At 44.2% G+C, this 20,915-nt stretch overlaps 1 protein-coding gene across 5 annotated transcripts in view; it reads right to left on the bottom strand.

Annotated features, from left to right (window-relative positions):
* Positions 1 to 20,915, bottom strand: part of PACS2 (phosphofurin acidic cluster sorting protein 2) — a 410,192-nt gene that overhangs the window by 15,522 nt on the left and 373,755 nt on the right. For all 5 annotated transcript variants that reach the window (XM_075192154.1, XM_075192150.1, XM_075192151.1 and 2 more), the window contains one exon: positions 4,824 to 5,050. In XM_075192154.1, the coding sequence (XP_075048255.1) occupies positions 4,824 to 5,050 (227 nt within the window). The remainder of the gene's footprint in view (positions 1 to 4,823; positions 5,051 to 20,915) is intronic.

The following is a 20,915-nucleotide window of genomic DNA, read 5'->3' as shown; positions in this document are numbered from 1 at the left end:
AGTGCTCAATTGCTAAGAGTCATTGATGAAGAGGAAGACAAGCAGGCTTGTCTGTAGAATTTGCAGGCAAATTCTACTTCGTTATATAGGTAACACACAAAGAGAAGAGCTCCATTGTAATTGCTGAAATAGAAATAGGGCTGACACTCTTGGTGTAAATCTGCAGTTACATTTTATTGTACCATAGCTCACTCAGAAACAGGAGAGGTGGCAGGGTTCAGTGCTAATCTTCCTCAAACAATACTAATTCATCCCACCATCATAGAAGTCTGTGTACTATGATGTAATTGCCGATAATGTCCTTCAAAATGGAATTAGTAGTTCATTTTAGGGCAGAGCTGTCACGATTTTTGGCCAATTCTTTTACAGCAGAGCAAATATCTAAATGTTGTGTGGAATCATCTGCATCACCACTGGGTGCCTTAGGAAAGCAATTTTTTGTACAACAAGGAGTTGCCTGAGAAACTGAAGGAGAAGACGTCTAAACAAGATGTCGATAGGTCTTGGATCCTTGCGAAGCAAATTAAGTATTTTGTCTACAATTAAAATATAGTTAGCACATTTACTTTGTTTTATGTCACACATTAAATTTCTGTAGCTCCTTGTCAAAATGTATTAAGGCAATCACTTGACTCAAGCTAACCGTGTCTGCACTCTCTTCACAGGTGACTACTTCGCTGGACTAAAGTACATTCCCTTCAAATGCTAGTCTTCTTGCAACTGCTGCATTCTTCTACATGCTGTTGCAGAAAACTGAAATTGCCCCTAAATTTTTACGGACAAAAACAGCCTGCATGTCATTTTTTAAAAGTTCTGTAACACCAAGTTGATTGTGTGTGCAAAACAGGAAATGTGATGGAATTCAACCCCCCTGTAATGCTTAAACAATATTGGGGTCGTCATCATAAATTACATATCCTCAGGAGAGTCCAAGCAGGATTACCCATCTTTCAATGACATCCCTTAGTTTTTGGAACAGATTGTCAGCTGTATGCCTCTTAGTGAAGCTGCTCATACACAAAGTAGCCTACTTCTGAAAAATGTGAAGTAATTGGGTACATGCTGCTGCTGTCCCTGCTGGTGAAGGAGAATTACCAACCCAGTGGCCAGTCACAGTCATATAATCTATACTTTGCCCAGTTCCGCTTGCCCACATATCTGTGGTTAAGTGTACAGTGGGTAGAATGGCATTTTGTAGCCCAATAATTAAATTTTTAAGAACTTTCTGGTAGAGGTGAGGAATAGCTTTTCGAGTAAAATGGGGTCGTCATGAAATTTGGCAATAGGGACAGAACACCTCAAGTAACGGTCTAAAACCAGCTGCATTAATAATGGACACTGGACGCAGATCTAATACTAGCATAGTCCTTATGGCGTCTGTGATCCGCTTTGCGACTGGGCGACAGATTTCGTACTTGCTTCCTCTTGCAAAGGATTGTTTAACTGTAAATTATTGGTTCTGGGGATATTAATGATGAAGGTGTTGGGGGGGGGGGGTAGATTGCAGGTGCTGGGATGTAGATGAGAGAAGGGAGGCAGATGATGTTGGACTGCATGTTGTTATTTTTTTTTAACCTAAGTTTCTGATTTTCCCAACAGCTTTCCAAGAACTCGCTGAAAAATGACGTAACATGGATGAGGATCCCAGATGGTTAAGGTCCCTACCTCTACTGAGTGTGGCTTTAAAAACACTACAAATGGCTAGACAACTGTTGTCAGGATTTCTGTAAAAATAATTCCACACTTAAGAGGTGGATTTTTGGTCTTATGCCCAGGCATGACAATGCCCTTTTTCTTATCACTGGCAAGAACTGCAGCAATTTCTCTTTGAAAGTGTATGAAAATCATATTGTGACCTAGGAGGTGGTCAAGATTCAATGGAAATGACTGGAAATTAGTGTTAGTGAGGTTAATAATAATGTAGGTACAAAATGATACCTAAATTATGTTATTTTAGGCCAAAAAAATGTAATTTCTTTTAACAAATTGCAAAACAAAACACGACGGTAATCCAAATCCAAAACAAAAACCAAAACACGGGGGTCACTGAGCATCTCTACTATAAATAGACCTAATGCAATGAACTAAGTTCATTGCGTATTGGAGCTTCTACACAGTAGGAGCTCCGATGCGCAATGAGCTTAGCTCATTTCCTCCCCAACACTCTTGTGCGTGTGGAATCAATAATTTTCTACTTCCTATATATGTATTGAGTTCCAAAGTGTCTCTATTGTAAAAGTTCGCTAGTTCTATTTTCAAACAGTTCTGCCGTTAAAAGTGAAAACATAGCAGTATTATTCTGAGAAGTGTTTTTAAGCAGTGTGGTTAACATACAATAGGAAAGATATTGTGGCTTAGCCTAAATTTTGACATACATATACAATTTACTAGAACTGTGATAAAGGCCTTATTCAGGATACGTGAATGTTTTTGCACGGACCTTTGCAATCCCTTCCGGCTGCCGGAATGGAGTGCAGAGTGCATTCCCCATCCATTTCGGCTGCCGGAATGGAGTGCCGGGTGCATTCCCCAGCCCTTCCGGCTGCCGGAATGGAGTGCCGGGTGCATTCCACTCCCGGAATGGAGTGCCGAGTGCATTCCACTCCCGGAATGGAGTGCCGAGTGCATTCCACTCCCGGAATGGAGTGCCGAGTGCATTCCACTCCCGGAATGGAGTGCCGAGTGCATTCCACTCCCGGAATGGAGTGCCGAGTGCATTCCACTCCCGGAATGGAGTGCCGAGTGCATTCCACTCCCGGTATGGAGTGCCGAGTGCATTCCACTCCCGGTATGGAGTGCCGAGTGCATTCCCCATCCATTCCGGCTGCCGAGTGCATTCCCCATCCATTCCGGCTGCCGAGTGCATTCCCCATCCATTCCGGCTGCCGAGTGCATTCCCCATCCATTCCGGCTGCCAAATGCATTCCCCATCCATTCCGGCTGCCGAGTGCATTCCCCATCCATTCCGGCTGCCGAGTGCATTCCCCATCCATTCCGGCTGCCGAGTGCATTCCCCATCCATTCCGGCTGCCGGAATGGAGTGCCGAGTGCATTCCCCATCCATTCCGGCTGCCGGAATGGATGGCTGAGTGCATTCCACTTCCGGAATGGAGTGCTGAGTGCATTCCCCATCCATTCCGGCTGCCGGAATGGTTTGCTGAGTGCGTTCCCCATCCATTCTGGCTGCCGGAATGGTGTGCTGAGTGCATTTCCCATCCATTCCTCTGGCATCGCACTGAGAGATAAACTTTGAAATAAAAGCGGTGCCAGGGCTAAAATTTATACAGTGTGCCCCCCCTCAGACCCAAAACACTAACCAGCCCAACTACAGCCAGTAAATATCTGTAATTTGTCTGTAGTTTACAAATCAAAATCGGTATGGGGGGAACACACAACCATATTTGTGCTCCCAAGTGAAGCCACATATACTACACCCAGCACAAGACTCTGACATGTGCAACTTATGAAGTTTTCTGAAATCCCCTATCTTTAAAATGGGGCATGTTTTACCAAATTGTAAAAAAAACTGTAACTTTCTCAAACTTGTGAACCCTCAAAAGCAATGCTCAGCCCTAATAGCTTTCTAACAAAACTTACCGCGTATCTTTAAATGCCCTGTACACCGAGTTACGCTCTCCCAAAAAAAACATAAAAACGGCGACTTTGCGAAACAGGAAGTGGAAAAAAAAAAAACGGTGAGATTTTGAACTTTAGATTGTTTCTAAATTGTCATTTTTTATTCTTTTTTTCTGAAATTTCACATGCGGCACCTGTGGACAGTTCTCCATTTGTATGCCAAATTTCAGTTTAATAGCGTTAATACGTTTTAAGATGTAGACCCCCAAACACCATGCCCCCCCTCTCACAGATTCCCTATGGCAAAATGACATTTTTTACATGTAACCGTAATAAATATATATATATATATATATATAACACCTTTCTAATGCTGCTAAAATGGCAGGTGACAATTATGATTCTTTTCGAGACACTTGGTTCCAGTGGATAAAGTTCAAAGACACTACACTATATAGAAGTAATCTAATCTCCCACTAGATGATCTATTTACATCTCTTTAATGTTTTATACGCCCAGATATGGGGTTGTCAGTACCATGTTTTTGCCCATATATATTGCCCTCTTCTCAATTTCACTTTATATAAGGCACGAGTCCGATCAAATTTCTTGAGTTCTTTGCCAGGTGCTATGGGTGTTAGCCTACAGTTTAGCTGCAAGTACCCTCAGTATTACAGTTACAGCAAGCTTACCTTCACCCTTTCCCAGTCAGTCCTTGTGCCCTCCCTTCTTGCCTGTCTTCATACCTCCTTCCTCCCCGTTTATACATTATCTAAGTTGTATTGAGTATTCTATATGATAAGGTTTATAACGTTTTGTCTTTGTTATATTAACAACAACATTGTGTCAAGAACTAGGTAAGTGAATTGGGGGCATGTGCTGTCCATGGGGTGGGGGTGGCATGTATTGTAACAAGGGGGGGAGCTGCCAGTTCAATTTGTATTGGGCCCCACAGTTTCGAATGGCAGCTGTGGTCCCATAGGTATAGCTTTTGATGGCGAACAATGTAGTATTGTGCCAGATGTCGTTTGTTCTTACATAGCATGTTTAAAGTTTGCTCTTCTCATCTCAAAGGAATTTCATTTCAATAAATTTCAAGAAATGATAAATTATAGATAAAGTAAATGTCAGGTTGAGAAAATTATTACATCATAAAACAAATTCTTACAATTGTTGTGTTCCCACAAAAAAAGAAAACCACCTGTTTCTGCGCAGAGAACAAACTAATGCAGTATAAACATGTTCACCTTTTTTGTTTTTCTCCTTTGTAACAACGGTCATGGACATGGTAGGAGCAGTGTGAACATCACTATTGTTGGGAAGCCTGCTGACCTGCAGCGAGCGGAAAGTGCATTTCAAAGTGTTCTTGGCAGACGTGGACTCTCTTTTTTCAGCATCTTTCTTCTTCTCAGTGACTGAGGCAGTGATCCAGTAATCCAACTGAAGCCCCATAAGTTCACCCCCTGGGCTTTGACTAGAAGATAAATAATAATTTTATCATCATTAAGAAGTACGAATATAACCAGATATGTCTAATTTATGACATGGAACACTAAATGTTTTAGTCCTATAGCATTTTAACAGCGTCAGTGTTCTTAAAAAGTAGATTTTGGAAAATGTCAATTCTCATCATATTGCGTTAAAAAAAGTGTTTAAAAAAATAAAATAAAAATTACATTTATAGTGTCTTTAAGCTTTACATGAATTCAACCCATCTCTTGTAGAGTTGTGCAGATTAACACTTTTATATTTTATGATAACAAAATTCAGCATATGATCAGGACCATAGAACTGTGTGTGTGTATACGTACGCACACGTGTACACTGACACTGTGGGGACCTTGGCGGTGGTGGGGACAAAGAATGAGGACCCCACAAAACTTACCAATGCAAGCGAATGCAGGCGACCATGCTAATACACTCAGCATAAAAATTTGGCAGGTCCTTCGGTCTGAGGGACCAAAAGTGTGTGTGACTGATGTGGAGGGGAGAGTGTGTGCACGCCCCCACATTGATCAGTGGAACGTACATGTATGTCTGACAAGGACAAGCAGGAAAAGTAGAAGATTGCAGCTTTCCTACCCTTTTTCACCAAAGGAGATAAAACACCAGTTGAAAGTAAAGTGGGGACAGTGGAGCATGACACAGCCTAGTGGTGGCTCAGACTATAGCACGGAGAGCAGTAGAGATGAGTACGCCGCTGGCACTTCAGAGGAGAGTGGTTCAGACACCAGCGGTGATGCGTCATTGCGCAACGGTGGAACAATGCGTAGATACCCAGAGACGTGTTCTATGCACAAACATTCTCAACCTGATGGTAGCTGTGTTTTAAACACAGAAGGCTGAAAGACGGTGCAGTGTCTGTCCAAACACTGTCCAAAAACAGTGATGGCTCCAGGGAGTATAACAAAAAGCAATACTGCCTGTACTGTGAGAAGCCCCTCTCAAAAATAGCCCTGCATATGGAGCACGTTCACCGTAATGAGAATGAAGTATCCAGGGCCATGAAATTCCCCATTACTTGAAAGAAAGGTGCATGCAATTGCCACATCTTCGGAACAGAGGCAACTTTGCGCATAACGCCGAGACGATAAGGATTGAAGGATAGGACGCAGCATTCTGATATCATGCAAACTTCCAGACAAAGTCATGGCTACTGAAGACTCCATGCACTGTGCAGCCTGCTTGTTTGCGAGAAATTACCTGTGGCGATACATGAGGAGATGTAGGTAAAACCGAAGGGGCAACAAATCCAAACCTAGCAAAAACCCAGTCTCTGTGTACCTTTGCTCAGCCTGTTCCACCTGATATCAGTGGTGGCTTTTGGAAGCTCATGCAGATGGGGCAGTATCTCTTCAACCATGTCGGATGTTGGCAGGCATGAGAACATGATAGCAATGAAAACCTGATGTAGTGTCTGTCCAAAAATTGAAAATAAAAAGTGTCAAATCCAGAATAAAATCCAGTATAACAAAAAGCAGTACTGCCTATACTGTGAAAAGCCGGTTAAAAAAAATCCCCGGCATATTGAGCATGTTCATTGCAATCAGAATGAAGGTGCCAGGGCACTTACGTTTTGAAAGTACTCAAAGTAATGGCATATACATCTTTAAAATAGAGGTAACTTTGCATACACCTCTTAGGTAATTAGGAAAGGATGTCTGTGGTAATAATTTCAAGAAAACTCCCAAAAAATGCAGTTCCAGAAGGTTTCACGCACTGCATTATATGTCAAGGCTTATTGCAAGAAAATATCTGTGGCAAAACATGAGAAATTTAAACTAAACCAAAAATGAGGCCAGTCTGTGTGTGTGCTATTGCTTAATATGATACATCTGGCATTAACAGCAATTTCTGAAAGCTTTTAAATGATATGACAAGATGACATTTTAATCACAATTAAAAATAACAGATGCATCATTGAGATGGGACAGCATCTCTATAACCAGGTCGGATAATATGTTGGTAAACATGAGTACATCTGTCAGATGAGAGAAATGGGAAGGCTACTGTTATATGCCAGATTAACCGTTTGGATAAAATGGAAGACTATTATTCCATCAAACTATTTGCATGTAGTAAAAACTGTGAGTGTGGTGGCTGGCTACGAACATTAAACCAGTACATTTAAGGCTCCTTCGCTGGGCACTGAAGGCTGGTCATAGCTGGCAAAAGATTTCAACATTATGGAAGGTTAAGCAATGATTGAGGGCTGCAATGCTATATTGGAAAATGTGAACAACTTCAGGAAGATCTAGTAGACCTAATGGAATGAGTGGATAATCTGCGGCCTTAAAACCCTAAAGGCATCAAAATGGAACAGCCTCAGCTCTTACCTTTCCCTGAGGCTGTGAAAAACTTAACATGTCTCTCAATGAAATTCGAGGAAAACGAGATATTAATGTTTCAATACTGTTAACACAAGTGCAATGGAACTTCTTGCAAAGAAATATGAAGAAAGTGGAGTGACTACTGAAAAGGTCTGCATGTTTGCAAGAACAGCTGCTTTGTCACATTTCAGAGGTTCTAATTGTATACACTGTTCCGGAATATGGAGTGTAAAATCCTGATACACTTTCTTCCACTAAGCAACGAAAGCATGTTTGTAACTCAATCAAAAGTTCTCAAGTTAAGCAACTTGGAATTTGACTTCCTTGGACACAACATTAGGGTGCACCAACAATATTACCACCTTCCAGAAGGTATCCTACAATTTGCCAAGATCAACAAACTTGTAATGGCTTTGGGGAAGAGCGGGTGAATTAAAAGGCAATAATTTAGACTAGATTAACATTGATCCAAATGGTAGGTTTGAAATATCATATCCAATGTTTTGACCTGTAATGGATAATTCTATTTTCTTTAAGGTCGTAAAGAAGGGAAGAAAAAATATGGGACAGAGATGAGGTAAAAGTTATGATGAAGCCCATGAAGTTTATTTAGAGATGTAGGATTCCAGAAAAGCAGGATTGTGTCGCATGCATCATGGCTGAACCATCTGCACTGAAAGATTGAAACTGGTTAGCTGTGAAATTCTATGTAAAGCACTGGATAACAACTTTAAAAAGAGAAATAATAGAAAAAAAATAATAAAAAAAAAAAATGAACAAATACACAGTTGCTGACTAGTCACCTTAAAATGTTTGACTAGCCATTGTTTAAGTAGCATGTGGCATTTCATGTTATTAGCATGAAATACGTAACAGAAATCAATGTTCCAATTGTTTATTAAGTCACCATGCAGATGTTAAATCCTGAAGTATCTGTGTGTTAATGGATGTCCACAGGTGGCTGGAATACATGAAATGTTCCCCACAAGGCAGAGAAATGTCAATCTTTTGTTTGAGATCAAAATGAAAATCTCAAGGGATATCTGTGATTAAAAACCGTTCCTAAACATACCTATTTGATTGTCTTGCTGAGAGGGTATTAGGAAAGTTGACATCTCTTAGGAGGCAGTTTGCAGACATGAGTACTTACTATATAATAAAAATATGTGTTTTGTGCATGTATGCATGTGTGTGCGATGAGATGACCTCACAGGGCCCAGAGCAATAGGGTGCCCATGGCTCCTGTTCCTGCGGTTCAGGTAGTGCGAGTCTCTCCTACTCCACCAGACAATTCAGCCAATCTTAAGGCAGTGGATATAAGGGGAGATTGTGAAGTGAGGGGCCATGGCATATGCACAGTTCAGTTTTAATCCACCACAGTCTGCTGCTTGAGTACAGCACTCCGAGTCTGAGGGATGTTGCGCATATCAGCAGGCATATAGCAGACAGTAACTTACTGTTGGGTGACTGGCGGGACAGGCACAGCTTTTATATCAGATGAGTTCAACATAACTTACAGACTGGTATCAGTTTTGCTCTGCGCACCATACTTCCTTGCTACAACACTATATATGACCCATACAAGAGAGCAATGACTCTGTCATAAGACATTATTTCCAATTAACTGTAAGCAACCTGGAACAGTTCTACATTTAAGGCTGACTTACAATAAAGGTGAATGGACTCAAATATCACAAACAATATAGGTAACAATGACATGTGACCCACAGCTGACCCACTGCTATCCATCAACAATATACTGACCCCAAAAATGACACAGAATAATTCACAGCAAAAAAAAAAATATTTGCAAGACTCTACTAAAAAAAACTGTGGAATGTGCAGCATTTAAAACATACTAGCATCAAAAACTCTAGATAATCTAAGATAATTTAAGAGAGAATTAAGCATGTACATGGACAGCTGTGGCCAGAAATTATGACACCCTTGAAGTTTTTCCTAATAATGAGCCATTTCGTCCAGAAAATTGTAGAAATAAAAAAATGCTTTGGTATCTACTTAAGTATTTTTTTGGGTTTGTAGTGGAATAAAACACAAAAAGAAGAACAATTTACTCAGTCGCTTATTCCACACAGAAATCCTTAAATTAGCTGTACAAAAGTATTTGCACCTTTTAGAAGAAGTTAGAAATAATTAGATTTCAAGCAGGTGATTCTTCTTCCCTTTGGAACTGAAGTCACCTGTGGTGAGTAGCAGTTACCTGTAATATAAAAATCACTCTATAAATGAGCTTGAATAAAGAAAATTAGTCAATAACCTGTTTTGTGTAACTGTCTGTACTGCAGTGAAAAAGTATAAAAGAAAGCCAGAAAATTGTCTGAGAAGCTCAGAAGGATTGTAGTCATACATGGACAATGTCAAGTTTACAAATCAATCGCCAGAGACCTTTATGTTCCTGTTCCCATCGTACACACTGTTGTAATAAAGTTTAAGGTCCATGGCATCGTAGACAACTTCCCTAGACCTGGCTGCAAGAGAAAACTTGACTAGAGATTGCAGCGCAGTATTGTTCGAATGCTAAACAGATTCAACTTGACCTTCAGACAAAAAGTACAACAGTTTCAATATCCACCAACTGAAAGGGGGTTATATTGTAGAAGGTCCAGTAGTACCCCACTACTGAGAGAGAGAGATAAACATCTGAACAAGCCAATTTCCTTCTGGGAGAATGCCCTGTGTACAGATGAGGCCAAATTAGAGCCTTATGATAAAGAGCACATCATTCCTGCATTTACAGAAAGCAGAAGTAAACTTTGAAAGAAAAACACTTTCCATACAGTTATGAAGTTGGTCCAATGATATTTTAGGCTTGCTGTGATGCATCTGGCATTGGGTGCCTTAAACGTGTGCATGGCATTCTGAAATCTGGAGATTACCAGGCTACTTTGTAGCACAATGTTGAATCCAGTGTCAGAAAGTTGGGTCTCCATTGAAGCTCGTTAGTCTTTCAGCAGGATAATGACTTCAAGCATACTTCAAAATGCACCCAGGTATGGCTTAGGTCAAGATGCTGGACTGTTCTGAATTAGCCAGCAATGCACCAAATTCTAAATCCCATAGAACAGTGTACAAGAAAAGAAAAAGAAAAACATGACATAGGTCCAAGACATGCTGCATTCCACAATATTTACCAGTAGCATAACAATCCAGATATTGCATTGCACATCTTCATAAAAAAACATGGTACCTGAATGGCAATATAACGTAACAAGTATTATATTTTGTTCCGATCTTTAAACCTCTCCAATGTAGGCGTGGAATATTAAGACAAGGTAAAGACAATAAGATATGTGAGTGTTTGCGGTCAACTCGTGATGTTGGAGATACGTATGGGTAGGGGGGGAGAACCAGTCTCGAGTTCTAACAAACGAAGGTGAAAGGCATGAAATGTGGTCAAAATCCACAGCAAGGGACTGCACCGCACACCTAGACTTGCCCATCTTGACCATGCTTTGAAGTATTTTGCAATGGTGATCCGGGACCGGTGAGTGAAACGTTCAAGTCCTACTGCTACGTTAACTAAAGCTACCCAGGCACCAAAATCAGGCCCATCTTGTGCCATCCACACTCTAGCAACTGTGACCTTGGCCATAGCAAAGAGATTAAGGATGCATCTGGTTGCACTACACCCCAACAACAAATCAACTCCTAAACCAAATATGCAGGTCTTGGGGTACAGCAGTGGAATATCAAAACCTGTGTCTTGTACACATGCCACCACCTTCAACCAAAAGTCTCCAACCACAGGGCAGCTCCAGAGCAGATGCCAGAAATTGGACCGCATTTTGGACAGTTAAGAGTCGGATCAGACACCCATCTTGAGCAGCCTGTGCAGAGAGTAATATACTCTGTGTAAGATATACAATTTGACTTGCCTATACCTGGTGCAGGAGGTGGCCTCACAAGCACTGTCGAGCGCATAGTTCCAGTCGTCGTCCATCAAGGGTCCCAAGTCTAGCTCCCAACCCCGTCACAACTGACCCAAATCGTCAAAGGTAAGTAGGGAGAGTACATTAGCGTATAATATTGAGATGGTTTTAGTGGAACCCACATGTCTAATGAGCACTCTAAGAGGGTCCGGACTAAAGGTGATATGAGTGTTTCCCAACTGCACCTTCAAGGCGTGTTGAAGTTGTAGATATGTATAGAAGAGATTATTCGTTAAGTGGAAATCTGCTTGTAATTATGCAAAAGATTTGAGGACCCCATTGGAATATACTTGCCCAAGGGTCATAATTCCCGCAGCCCTCCACCTTGGAAACTGTTGTAATTTGTAAAGCTCCAGGAGTGTGCTATTGGCCCATAGTGCAGTGTCCACATCACATCCCACTAATGTCCCCTTTACGATTTTCCAGATTATTAAAGCCTGCTTAAGCAATGTCGGAATCGTTCTCGCGACTCTGGTGCCCCAGGAGGACCTGAATGGGTGGTCTGTCAAACCCTGTATATCCTCTAAGGAAACTCGTCAGGTCAGCGGTCAGAGAGTCTACAAACCACCTCCTCTGCAGCAAAGTAATAAGCCCTGAAGTCAGGGAGGGCCAGGTCTCCCGCTGTCCAGGGCCAGCATAAGGAGGTCAACCCAATACGTGCTCGTTTCTTCCCCCAGACCAGGGAGGACATGTATTTATTAATTTGAGAGAACAGCAGCCTTGGGAGATAAAACTGGGGAATGGTGCAGTGGGTACAAGAATTTTGGTTGCAGAACCATTTGAACTAAATTGATCCTGTTCGTCAACAACAGGGGCAACCTCGTCCAGGTAGAGATCTTGGCCCGATCATAACCGGTCACGGGATCGATATTTAGTGGTATATAATCAGCAGGCGAATTTGTGACCCAAATTCCTAAAAATTTGAATTTTTGCGTCCACTTCAAAAGGGGGTGCAAAGGGGGTAGCAGCGCTATCCGGAACCCTCGCACCAATGAGAAAAATGCTAGACTTGGACCAGTTTATCTTCAGGCCAGAGAATTCACCAAATTCATATACCAGGCGTAGCAATGTGGCTAGGGATGCCTCAGAGTCCTTGAGGAAAAGGAGCATATAGTTGGTGTAAAGCGCGACCTTGTCTACCCCATTACCCAGCCCTGAGGCCACGGATTTAAGAATGTGCATGGATCAAACCCGCCAGTGGCTCTAATGGATTATAGGGGCCTCTCCCCGGCAAACAGGGCCGGGTAGAGTGGGCACACCTGCCTCGTGCCCCTGCCCAGCAAGAATGGGGAAGATGTATGACCATTTATGATAATTCTGGCAGCTGGGACCGAATACAATAACCTCACCCAGGACAAAAACCTAGGACCAATAGCAAATGTACACATGATTGCCCACAAATATTCCCATTAGACAGAGTCAAATGCCTTGGCTGCGTCTAGGGACTCAACCACCGCCCCATCTCCGTGACCCCCAGGCATCTGTAAATGGGTATAAAGGCTGGAGACTGATGGCCTTAGACTTCCCTGGCATAAACCCCGTCTGGTCTGGGTGTGGACCAACTGAGCAATAACCGTATTTAGTCTCATGGCAAGTACTTTAGCTAAAAATTTTAACAGTAAAATGGGCTGGCAGGACTCGGGCAGCAGTTGGTCCTTACCCGGCTTAGGGATGGCCACTATTATTGCCTCAGATATGGATGGCGGTAGAGCTACCACCTCATAGAATTCATTATATTGCTCCAATAGCTTAGGGATAAAGAAATTTTTGCACAGCTCCATGGGTAGTCCATCCACACCCAGGGCCTTGTTACATGGAGAAGATGCTATGGCCGCCTCAATTTCCTGTACAGTAATGGGGGCCTCAAGAGAATCCACAGCCTCTAGAGAGCCTGAGGAGACGCACCCAGGACAGGTAGCCATACAGCTGGGGTGCAGAGTAGTTCGACCTGGAGGTGAACAAGTCCTCATAGTAAGCTCAAAACACTATGGCAATTTTTTCCGTCTGGCACTGAAGGGTCCCCGACCAGTCAGAATCGGCAGATGAAGTCTTGATTTGCAGTTCTGACCTGGCCAAGTATGCCATAAGGCTACCACTATCATTGTAAAGCACTTTGTTGTCTTTGTACCTCTTTGCTCATTTTAAGTGATTCTCTATTAGTTGCTCTCCTCACTCTTCCTGTTTCCCCTCTATAGCACCACCTTTTGTTTTTGCCTGCATTTTACTGCTTTTAGCACTTCATTGTCCATTAAAGTGCGATTCACCACTTGTTTCTCTCCACACTGTTCCAGTTTCCTCTGTCCCTTTAACTCTTTCTCCACTCCACGCTCCTCTCTTCCTGTCTCCCATCATTCCCCCTCATTCATGTCCTATACCCATCCTCTCCCCCAGCCCACTCGCCTCAAATTCTACCCCCCCAAGCTCCACCAACCCTACTAATCTTATCCACCACTCCCAGCATCCTTCCCTTCCATTCTCCTGCGTCCTCTGGAACGCCAGATCCATCCGTAATAAATTGCCGGCTATCCATGACATTTTCATCTCTGACTCCCTTAACCATCTTGCTATCTCTGAAAACTGTCTCTCTTCTTCTGACACAATCTCCCCTGCCGATCTCTCCCATGGGGGCCTTTCCTTCACCCACTCTACCAGACCGGATGACTGCCCAGGAGGTGGTGTGGGCCTACTCCTATTCCCTAACTGTACATTTCGAATTCTTCCCACTGTGCCTTCCTTCGCCTTCTCCTCATTTGAAGTCCACTTCATCCACCTCTTTTCCCCCATCCACCTCCGTGTGTCTGTCATCTACCATTCCCCTGACCTCATTTTCTCCCATCTTTATGATCGCTCTGACCACCACCTCCTCTCCTTCACTCTGTACTCTGTTGCCCCCGTATCTTCTGTCCGTCATCGACACTGGCTACCTCAATCCTGGCATTCTAAATTTACCCATTTCCTTCAGAACTACACTTGTGTTGCGGAGCGCCTCTGGAGGAAATCTCGCTCCCTAGCCGACTTTCTTCACTTCAAATTTATCCTCTCCTCCTACAGCTCCGCTCTCTCCTTCGCCAAACAATCCTTCTTCAAGTCACTCATCTCTTCACAGTCCTCTAATCCCCGCCGCCTCTTTGCTACGTTTAACTCCCCCCCCTCCTATCCCGCGCCCCCTCTCTGCCACCGACTTGACCTCAATTTTGGATTAGAAAAAGGTGGTAATCAGGAATGATATCTCCTCCTTGGTTAACTCTCCTGCTACACCTGTAGCTCAGCCTTCCTCTAACCAAATCTGGGGCTCCTTTCGCCCTACCTCAGGTGATGAAATCCACTCCTTCATTCTTTCCTCTCCCCCTCTACCTGCCACCTGGAACCCATTATCTCCCACCTCCTCCGCACCCTCTCCCCTACTGCCTGCACCTACCTTTCTCACCTTTTTAATCTATCACGCTTCATTGGCATTGTCATCTCTTCCTCCAAACATGCCCCTTATCTCTCCCGTTCTCAAAAAACCCAATCTTGACCCCACCTCACTTGTTAACAATCGCCCCATCTCACTTCTCCCCTTTGCCTCTAAGCTTCCCGAGAGGGTAGTCTGCAACCGCCTCACTATGGACGCTCGGACAACTCTCTCCTTGACCCTCTCCAATCTGGCTTCCACACCCTCCACTCCACTGAAACTGGCCTGGCCAAAGTTACTAATGACCTCATCTCGGCTAAATCTAAGGGCCAAGTCTCCCTGCTCATCCTCCTGGACCTCTCAGCGGCCTTCGACACTGTCGACCATCCCCTCTTGCTGTAATCCCTTCAATCTCTTGGCCTTTCTGGCTCTGGCCTTGCCTGATTCACCTCTTGTCTCGCCAATCGCACCTTCTCCGTATTCATTCCTGGTCCAACCCCCCCTCCCCACCCTCCTTGTAGGAGTTCCTCAGAATTCGGTTCTTGGACCTCTACTCTTTTCACTCTACACTACATCCCTGGGTGCTCTCATCACATCTTTTGGTCTCCAATATCACCTCTACACTGATGACATTCAGCTTTACATCTCTTCTCCCGACCTTTCCCCCCTGCTCCTCTCTCGTGTATCTGACTGACTGCCTTTCTGCCATCTCCTCTTGGATGTCTTCACGTTTTCTCAAAATTAACATCGCTAAAACTGAGCTCATTGTCTTCCCTCCTTCTAAATCTTCTTCCCATCTTGATCTCTCTCTCTCACTGTTAACAATACCACTATATCCTCTGTTCCCCTTCTCCGCTGCCTGGATGTCACCCTTGACAGCACCCTCTCCTTTACCCCCCCACATTCAATCTCCCGCTCAATCCTGTCGTCTTCAACTCAGCAATATCGCCCGCATCCGGATCATCCTCTCTCAGGATGCCACTTAAACAATTATCCACACACTCATCATTTCCCATCTTAACTACTGTAACCTTCTCCTCATTTGTCTCCCCTCTCCCACTTTGCCCCCCCCCCCTCAGGAGTATATTTAATGCTGCTGCGAGACTCATCTTCCTCCCGCACTGTTGTTCTTCTGCCTTCCCTCTCTGCCTTGCCCTTCACTGGCTTCCTTTCCCCTACACAATGCTCTTCAAACTCCTCACCCCTACCTACAAGGCCTTCTCTCACTCCACTGCCCCTCACTTTGCCAACCTCATCTCTACCCACACCCCATCCCGTTCTCCTCGATCGGCCAATGACCGTCGCCTCTCCTCCACTCTAATCACCTCATCCCACTCCAGAGTACAAGACTTCTCCCGGGCTGCCCCTCTTCACTGGAACGACTTCCCTCGCTCCATCTGACTCTTCCCTAATTTGTGCACCTTTAAACGGTCACTTAAAACGCACTTCATCTTCAAAGCATACCAGCCCATCCACTTAACCTGTTCTCCATGCCTGTTCCCCTGTGTCCTCTATTCCCCGTCCCCGCCTCTCTTGCTATTGCTCCTCTCCGACTCTCTATTGTGCCTCCTGTCTGTTTTCCCTCCCTTTAGGATTTAATCTCACGAGCAGTGCCCTCTTCCCTCCTGTCTCTCTACCTATTCTTCAATGTATATGCTATGTTTGGAGCTTTGAAGCTCTGGTACTTTTCATTTATTGTTCTGTATGTTTTACCCTGTATGGTCCACTGTCTGTAACCTGTACGGCGCTGCAGAAACCTTGTGGAATCCTATAAATTAATATCAATAATAATAATAATTAGGGCAGACTTCTCTAGCAAATAATCAGCCCATTCTTTGTGCGCATGTAGCCAAGTCAGCCGATCAGCAGGGAGTCCTGTTAACAAATATGTTTGCTCCAAGTCCCGACAGGTCTGATCTAGCCTAGATTCCTCCACCCTGGAAGACCTTTTGAGGCCCTCAACACGGTTGACCAAAGTGCCAAGAAGGAACGCTTTAAAGGCATTCCAGAGGACCGGTGAACTGGCAGTGGCAGCATTGTATGAGAAAAACCCCTCCTGGTCCGTCACCAGATCACTACCTATACCCATAAGTGGGAGCCAAAAAGGGTTAAGTTTCCAAAATCTAATTCCGACATCTGGGACAAGGGCAGCAACCAGCTGTTCTGGGGAGTGGGTCAGATATTCCCCTAGAGAAGTATCCAATTTCTCAAGCTAAAGGGGTCAATTTGCCAGATAGTAGGACCAAATCTATGCGAGAGAAGACATGATGAGATGGGAAGTAGCAGGAGAATACCCCTGAAAAGGATAGTGAGTCCTCAACATCTGCAAATAATTTGGTGAGTGGGGAGGTACTGCCACCGAGGACGTCTCCCGCCGCCAGTCCAGACCCTAATCCATAACTGCATTAAAATCTCCCATGCAGATCTCTGGGACATGCGGGGAGAGTGCAATGAACTTAGAGGCCTTCTTGAGTACCTCTGAATTGAAAGGTGGAGGGATGTACACGGCCAGGAGTATGAGCTGTGAATTATCCATGAGGGCTCGGAGGAATACACACTGACCCATAGGCATCAAGCTGTACCTCCTCCAACACACGTTAAATTATTTATCAGTATCGTTACCCCCGTGAGTGTGAGGCGTGGGTCGAGTGATATGCCCATCCCTCCCAGGGCTTTTTCAGAGCCAGTACATGACCCCCCCACTCCACAACCACCACCAGATGGGTCTCTACAAGACATGCCACATCAGTGTTATACTTTTTGGTCTGTGTGAGAACCAGGGATCTTTTGAAGCGATTAAGCCCCCTTACATTCCACAGGAGGAACCGAAACCCCCCAGTCCCCACCCTATGTGACCCCATCATCAAGTACATGAAAATCATTCCCAGATACATCTTACAACTGAACATACATTGCAGCTAAATATGAGGATCTGAGTATTTCAAGGAATTACACTGCGAATGACCAGAATAGAGAAACATGTAGTATTGAAGAAGCACATAGCAGTTTAGAATCAATCTTGTCAAGTGTGATTCGTATTGGAATGCTTTGGCAAAGAATACAAGCGGAACTATATCAAACATACTATCCACTATCCCAAGCCCCCACCCCGCATACTTAGAGAAAAACTTTGGTATACTTAATCCCCTAAATTTCCCTAGACTAACAAAACTCAAACAATCCCAACTATTAACCTATTTGAGAGCTACCAAGTTCTAGCTTGTGACAAGGGGACTCTCCCTTAGTATGTCCTCTGCACTTTACCCAGTTAAAGTAAAAAGAAAGAGTACATTGTATTACCCCTTCAAATCAAGTACAAGTAGCAAAAACAATAAATAGATTAGCCAAAACCTAAACCAAGAAAAAGTTTCTCGCCTGAGGCCCAGCACGGGGCCTACCGCCCAACTAGTTCATAGCCTTCATCCGTCACCACTTGGAGCCTTGTCAGGAAGAGCTTTGTGTAGGGTAGTTGTAAATCCCGAAGCAGCTTGACTTGGGTAAATCTGCTCTTTTGAACCTCAATAGCAAAGTCTGGGAAGACTGATACTACGTGGTTTTCATATTTGAGGGGTCCATGCGTTCTGGCCAGACGGAGAACGGTATCTCTGTCCCTGTAATGAAGCAGTTTAGCTATAAATGTGGGTGCCGGGGCCCCCTTCTGGGGTAGCCGAGACGGAAGACGATGACCCCGCTTGACCGCAAACTGAGGTCAAGGCCTCTCTGCCAAACTCGTGGACAAGCCAGGTTTCCAGAAATCTTTCAGGAGCGGATCCCTCCATACGTTCGGGAAGGTCCACAAAACGGATATTATTCCTACGAAGTTTGGCCCTCCATGTGGGCCATTTTTTGTTTACGCGTTAACTCGAGTAGCTAAGATCGTGATTTCTCCCCTCATGTGAGCAGTACAATCTTCTAGTGAGGATATACGGTGCTCTGCCTCTCCAACTTGCTCCCTCATTTTTTGAAGATCTTGTCGAATGAGAGAGATCCAATTGCAACACACAAATACGATCCGTAACTCGCTTTTCAGAGGTGGTTATAACAAGAATTTCTTGCTGGATGGAATTGGGGTCCCCTGAGAGTGTAGATGTCTTTGCAGTGCCAGATACCTCTGCAGACTGAGCTGCGGAAGAGGCCCGGGCATATTTCTCTAGTATTGCAGCTGTAGTGGCATAGCATATACTCCTATAGTAGAAGGGTAAGCTATTTGCCGCTGCACATCACGCTGCACCTCCTGCATCACCATGTGGCCCCTCATTATTGTCCCTCTCATCACACTGTGCCCTCCTTTATCATTACACTGCATCACACTGTGGTCCCAGCAGTTAAAGAATAATGACCATGGACCCCATATTTTGTCAAAGGATCTAGCAGAATTTTGAATTATACTAGTCATATACTCCATACGATGAATATTAAGCTCAGTGGTCGAAGTGGAAATTTAGAAGTGGCGGTATGAAAAATTTAATGGGAATGTAAACAAGTGAATGGAATTTTATTATTTTACAATGAAGGGCAGTATGAGAAGTAGCGGTATGACATACTACCATATAAACCCCACTTCCACCACTGCTTACCTTTCAATTCACACAAATTGTACTTTATCTTTAACCAAACTTTGGTATTAATCATAATAAACATGTCAAGAAACTGTAGTTCAAGGTTAGCAAGCCCAGTAATAAAAAAAACCAATAGTCTTCTATCACTACACGTCACAGACCGTCCGCCACTACAGTTACTAACTGCAGCCCTCTACCTACAGAAACTTGAAAAAGTGCTGGAATGTAATAATAATGTTAATATGTCAGTCTTCTGCATGAATCCCATAGTGCAACATTTAAACAAGTCAGAAATCCTCATAATATAAATTCCACCAGATTCAGGATAGTTGGCAGACTACCCTGCTCTCTCCTACCTGTTCTCGTCACTTTTGCCGCTTGTGGCTGCTGTGTCTTTAGATCAGTTGCTGCTTGTCTGGATCCTGGAATGTTAGAGGACATATTTGGGAAAAAAAATGGGTACATGAAATTTAGTAAACACCAACCAGCCCTAGTGTTCAGTATAGCACCCACATTTCCCTCCAACCAGCTCAAACATTGAATAGTGTTACCACTTAAAAAATAAACCTATTTCCCTCCCACAAACAGCCCCTCACACACACACATAATATACACAAACTGGCCCCTCAAACACACATAATATACACACACTGGCCTTTCACACACACATAATATACACACACTGGCCCTACACACACATTTTATTAATATACTATCCCCCCCAACTTACTGTTTTCCATCCACGAGCTGTGCAGTCTTCCTTCTCTTTACACAATGGACAGCACCTGTTATGTGGTGGACGTCCCATGTGACACAGAGCAGGCCACACATAGAGGGGGGAGAGAGACCAGCCACCCAGCTATAACACCAGCCCTTCCCCCGACTCGTGGAACCTCCCTGCGTGAGATAGGTGTTCCTTGCCCCCCCCCCCCACCCCATCTGCTTTGCTGTGTGCTTCCTGAGAACTGCTGGGTCCTAGGCAGGTGCCTAGCGGTAAATCCGGTCCAGCACATGTCAGTTTCTGTAAATTGTTACCCGTGAACAGTGGAGAGATGGGGGAGGGGGGGGGGGGGCACCAGCAGTTTTGGGAGCCTTAATATCACTCACTTCCACACAAGATGAAACCAATTTCTGGCCCAGCCGTTTCTTAATTTAATAGTGCCAGAGAGGACAAGGGAGTCAGCTTGGAAACAGGCAGTCTGCCCTCAGCTGCAGCGTGTGGTGTGGTATGAGATGTACAGTATGTGTGCGGGACCTAGACAATAGCACAGTCACAAGTCAGCACTTAGGAGAGCTGGGTGCTGCAGAATAGATTCTTGACTCCTATACAGATGGTGGGGGACCTGTCAGGTCGAGGAACAGGCTGTCAGCTGACGGTGTTCTACGCACTCCCGCTGTCTTCCAGCCTCCAGGGTATGATGCAATAAAAAATGGCTGCTTCCCACCCGACCTCCCGATGGAGTCAATCTGCGGCAATGTTGATAGAGGAGGCATCGGAGTCGCCTGCACTTGTACCCCGCAATTTCAAAAGAGGGGGGCAAAAAGTCTGCCAGACTGTACAGCAGGGGCCACAGACACGGGCCGGTGTGAGAGCTCCTCCGCCGAC

This window comes from Mixophyes fleayi, chromosome 12 (genome assembly GCF_038048845.1).
Source record: "Mixophyes fleayi isolate aMixFle1 chromosome 12, aMixFle1.hap1, whole genome shotgun sequence".
NCBI classification, from domain to species: domain Eukaryota; kingdom Metazoa; phylum Chordata; class Amphibia; order Anura; family Limnodynastidae; genus Mixophyes; species Mixophyes fleayi.
This window is presented reverse-complemented; position numbering and strand designations above follow the sequence as displayed.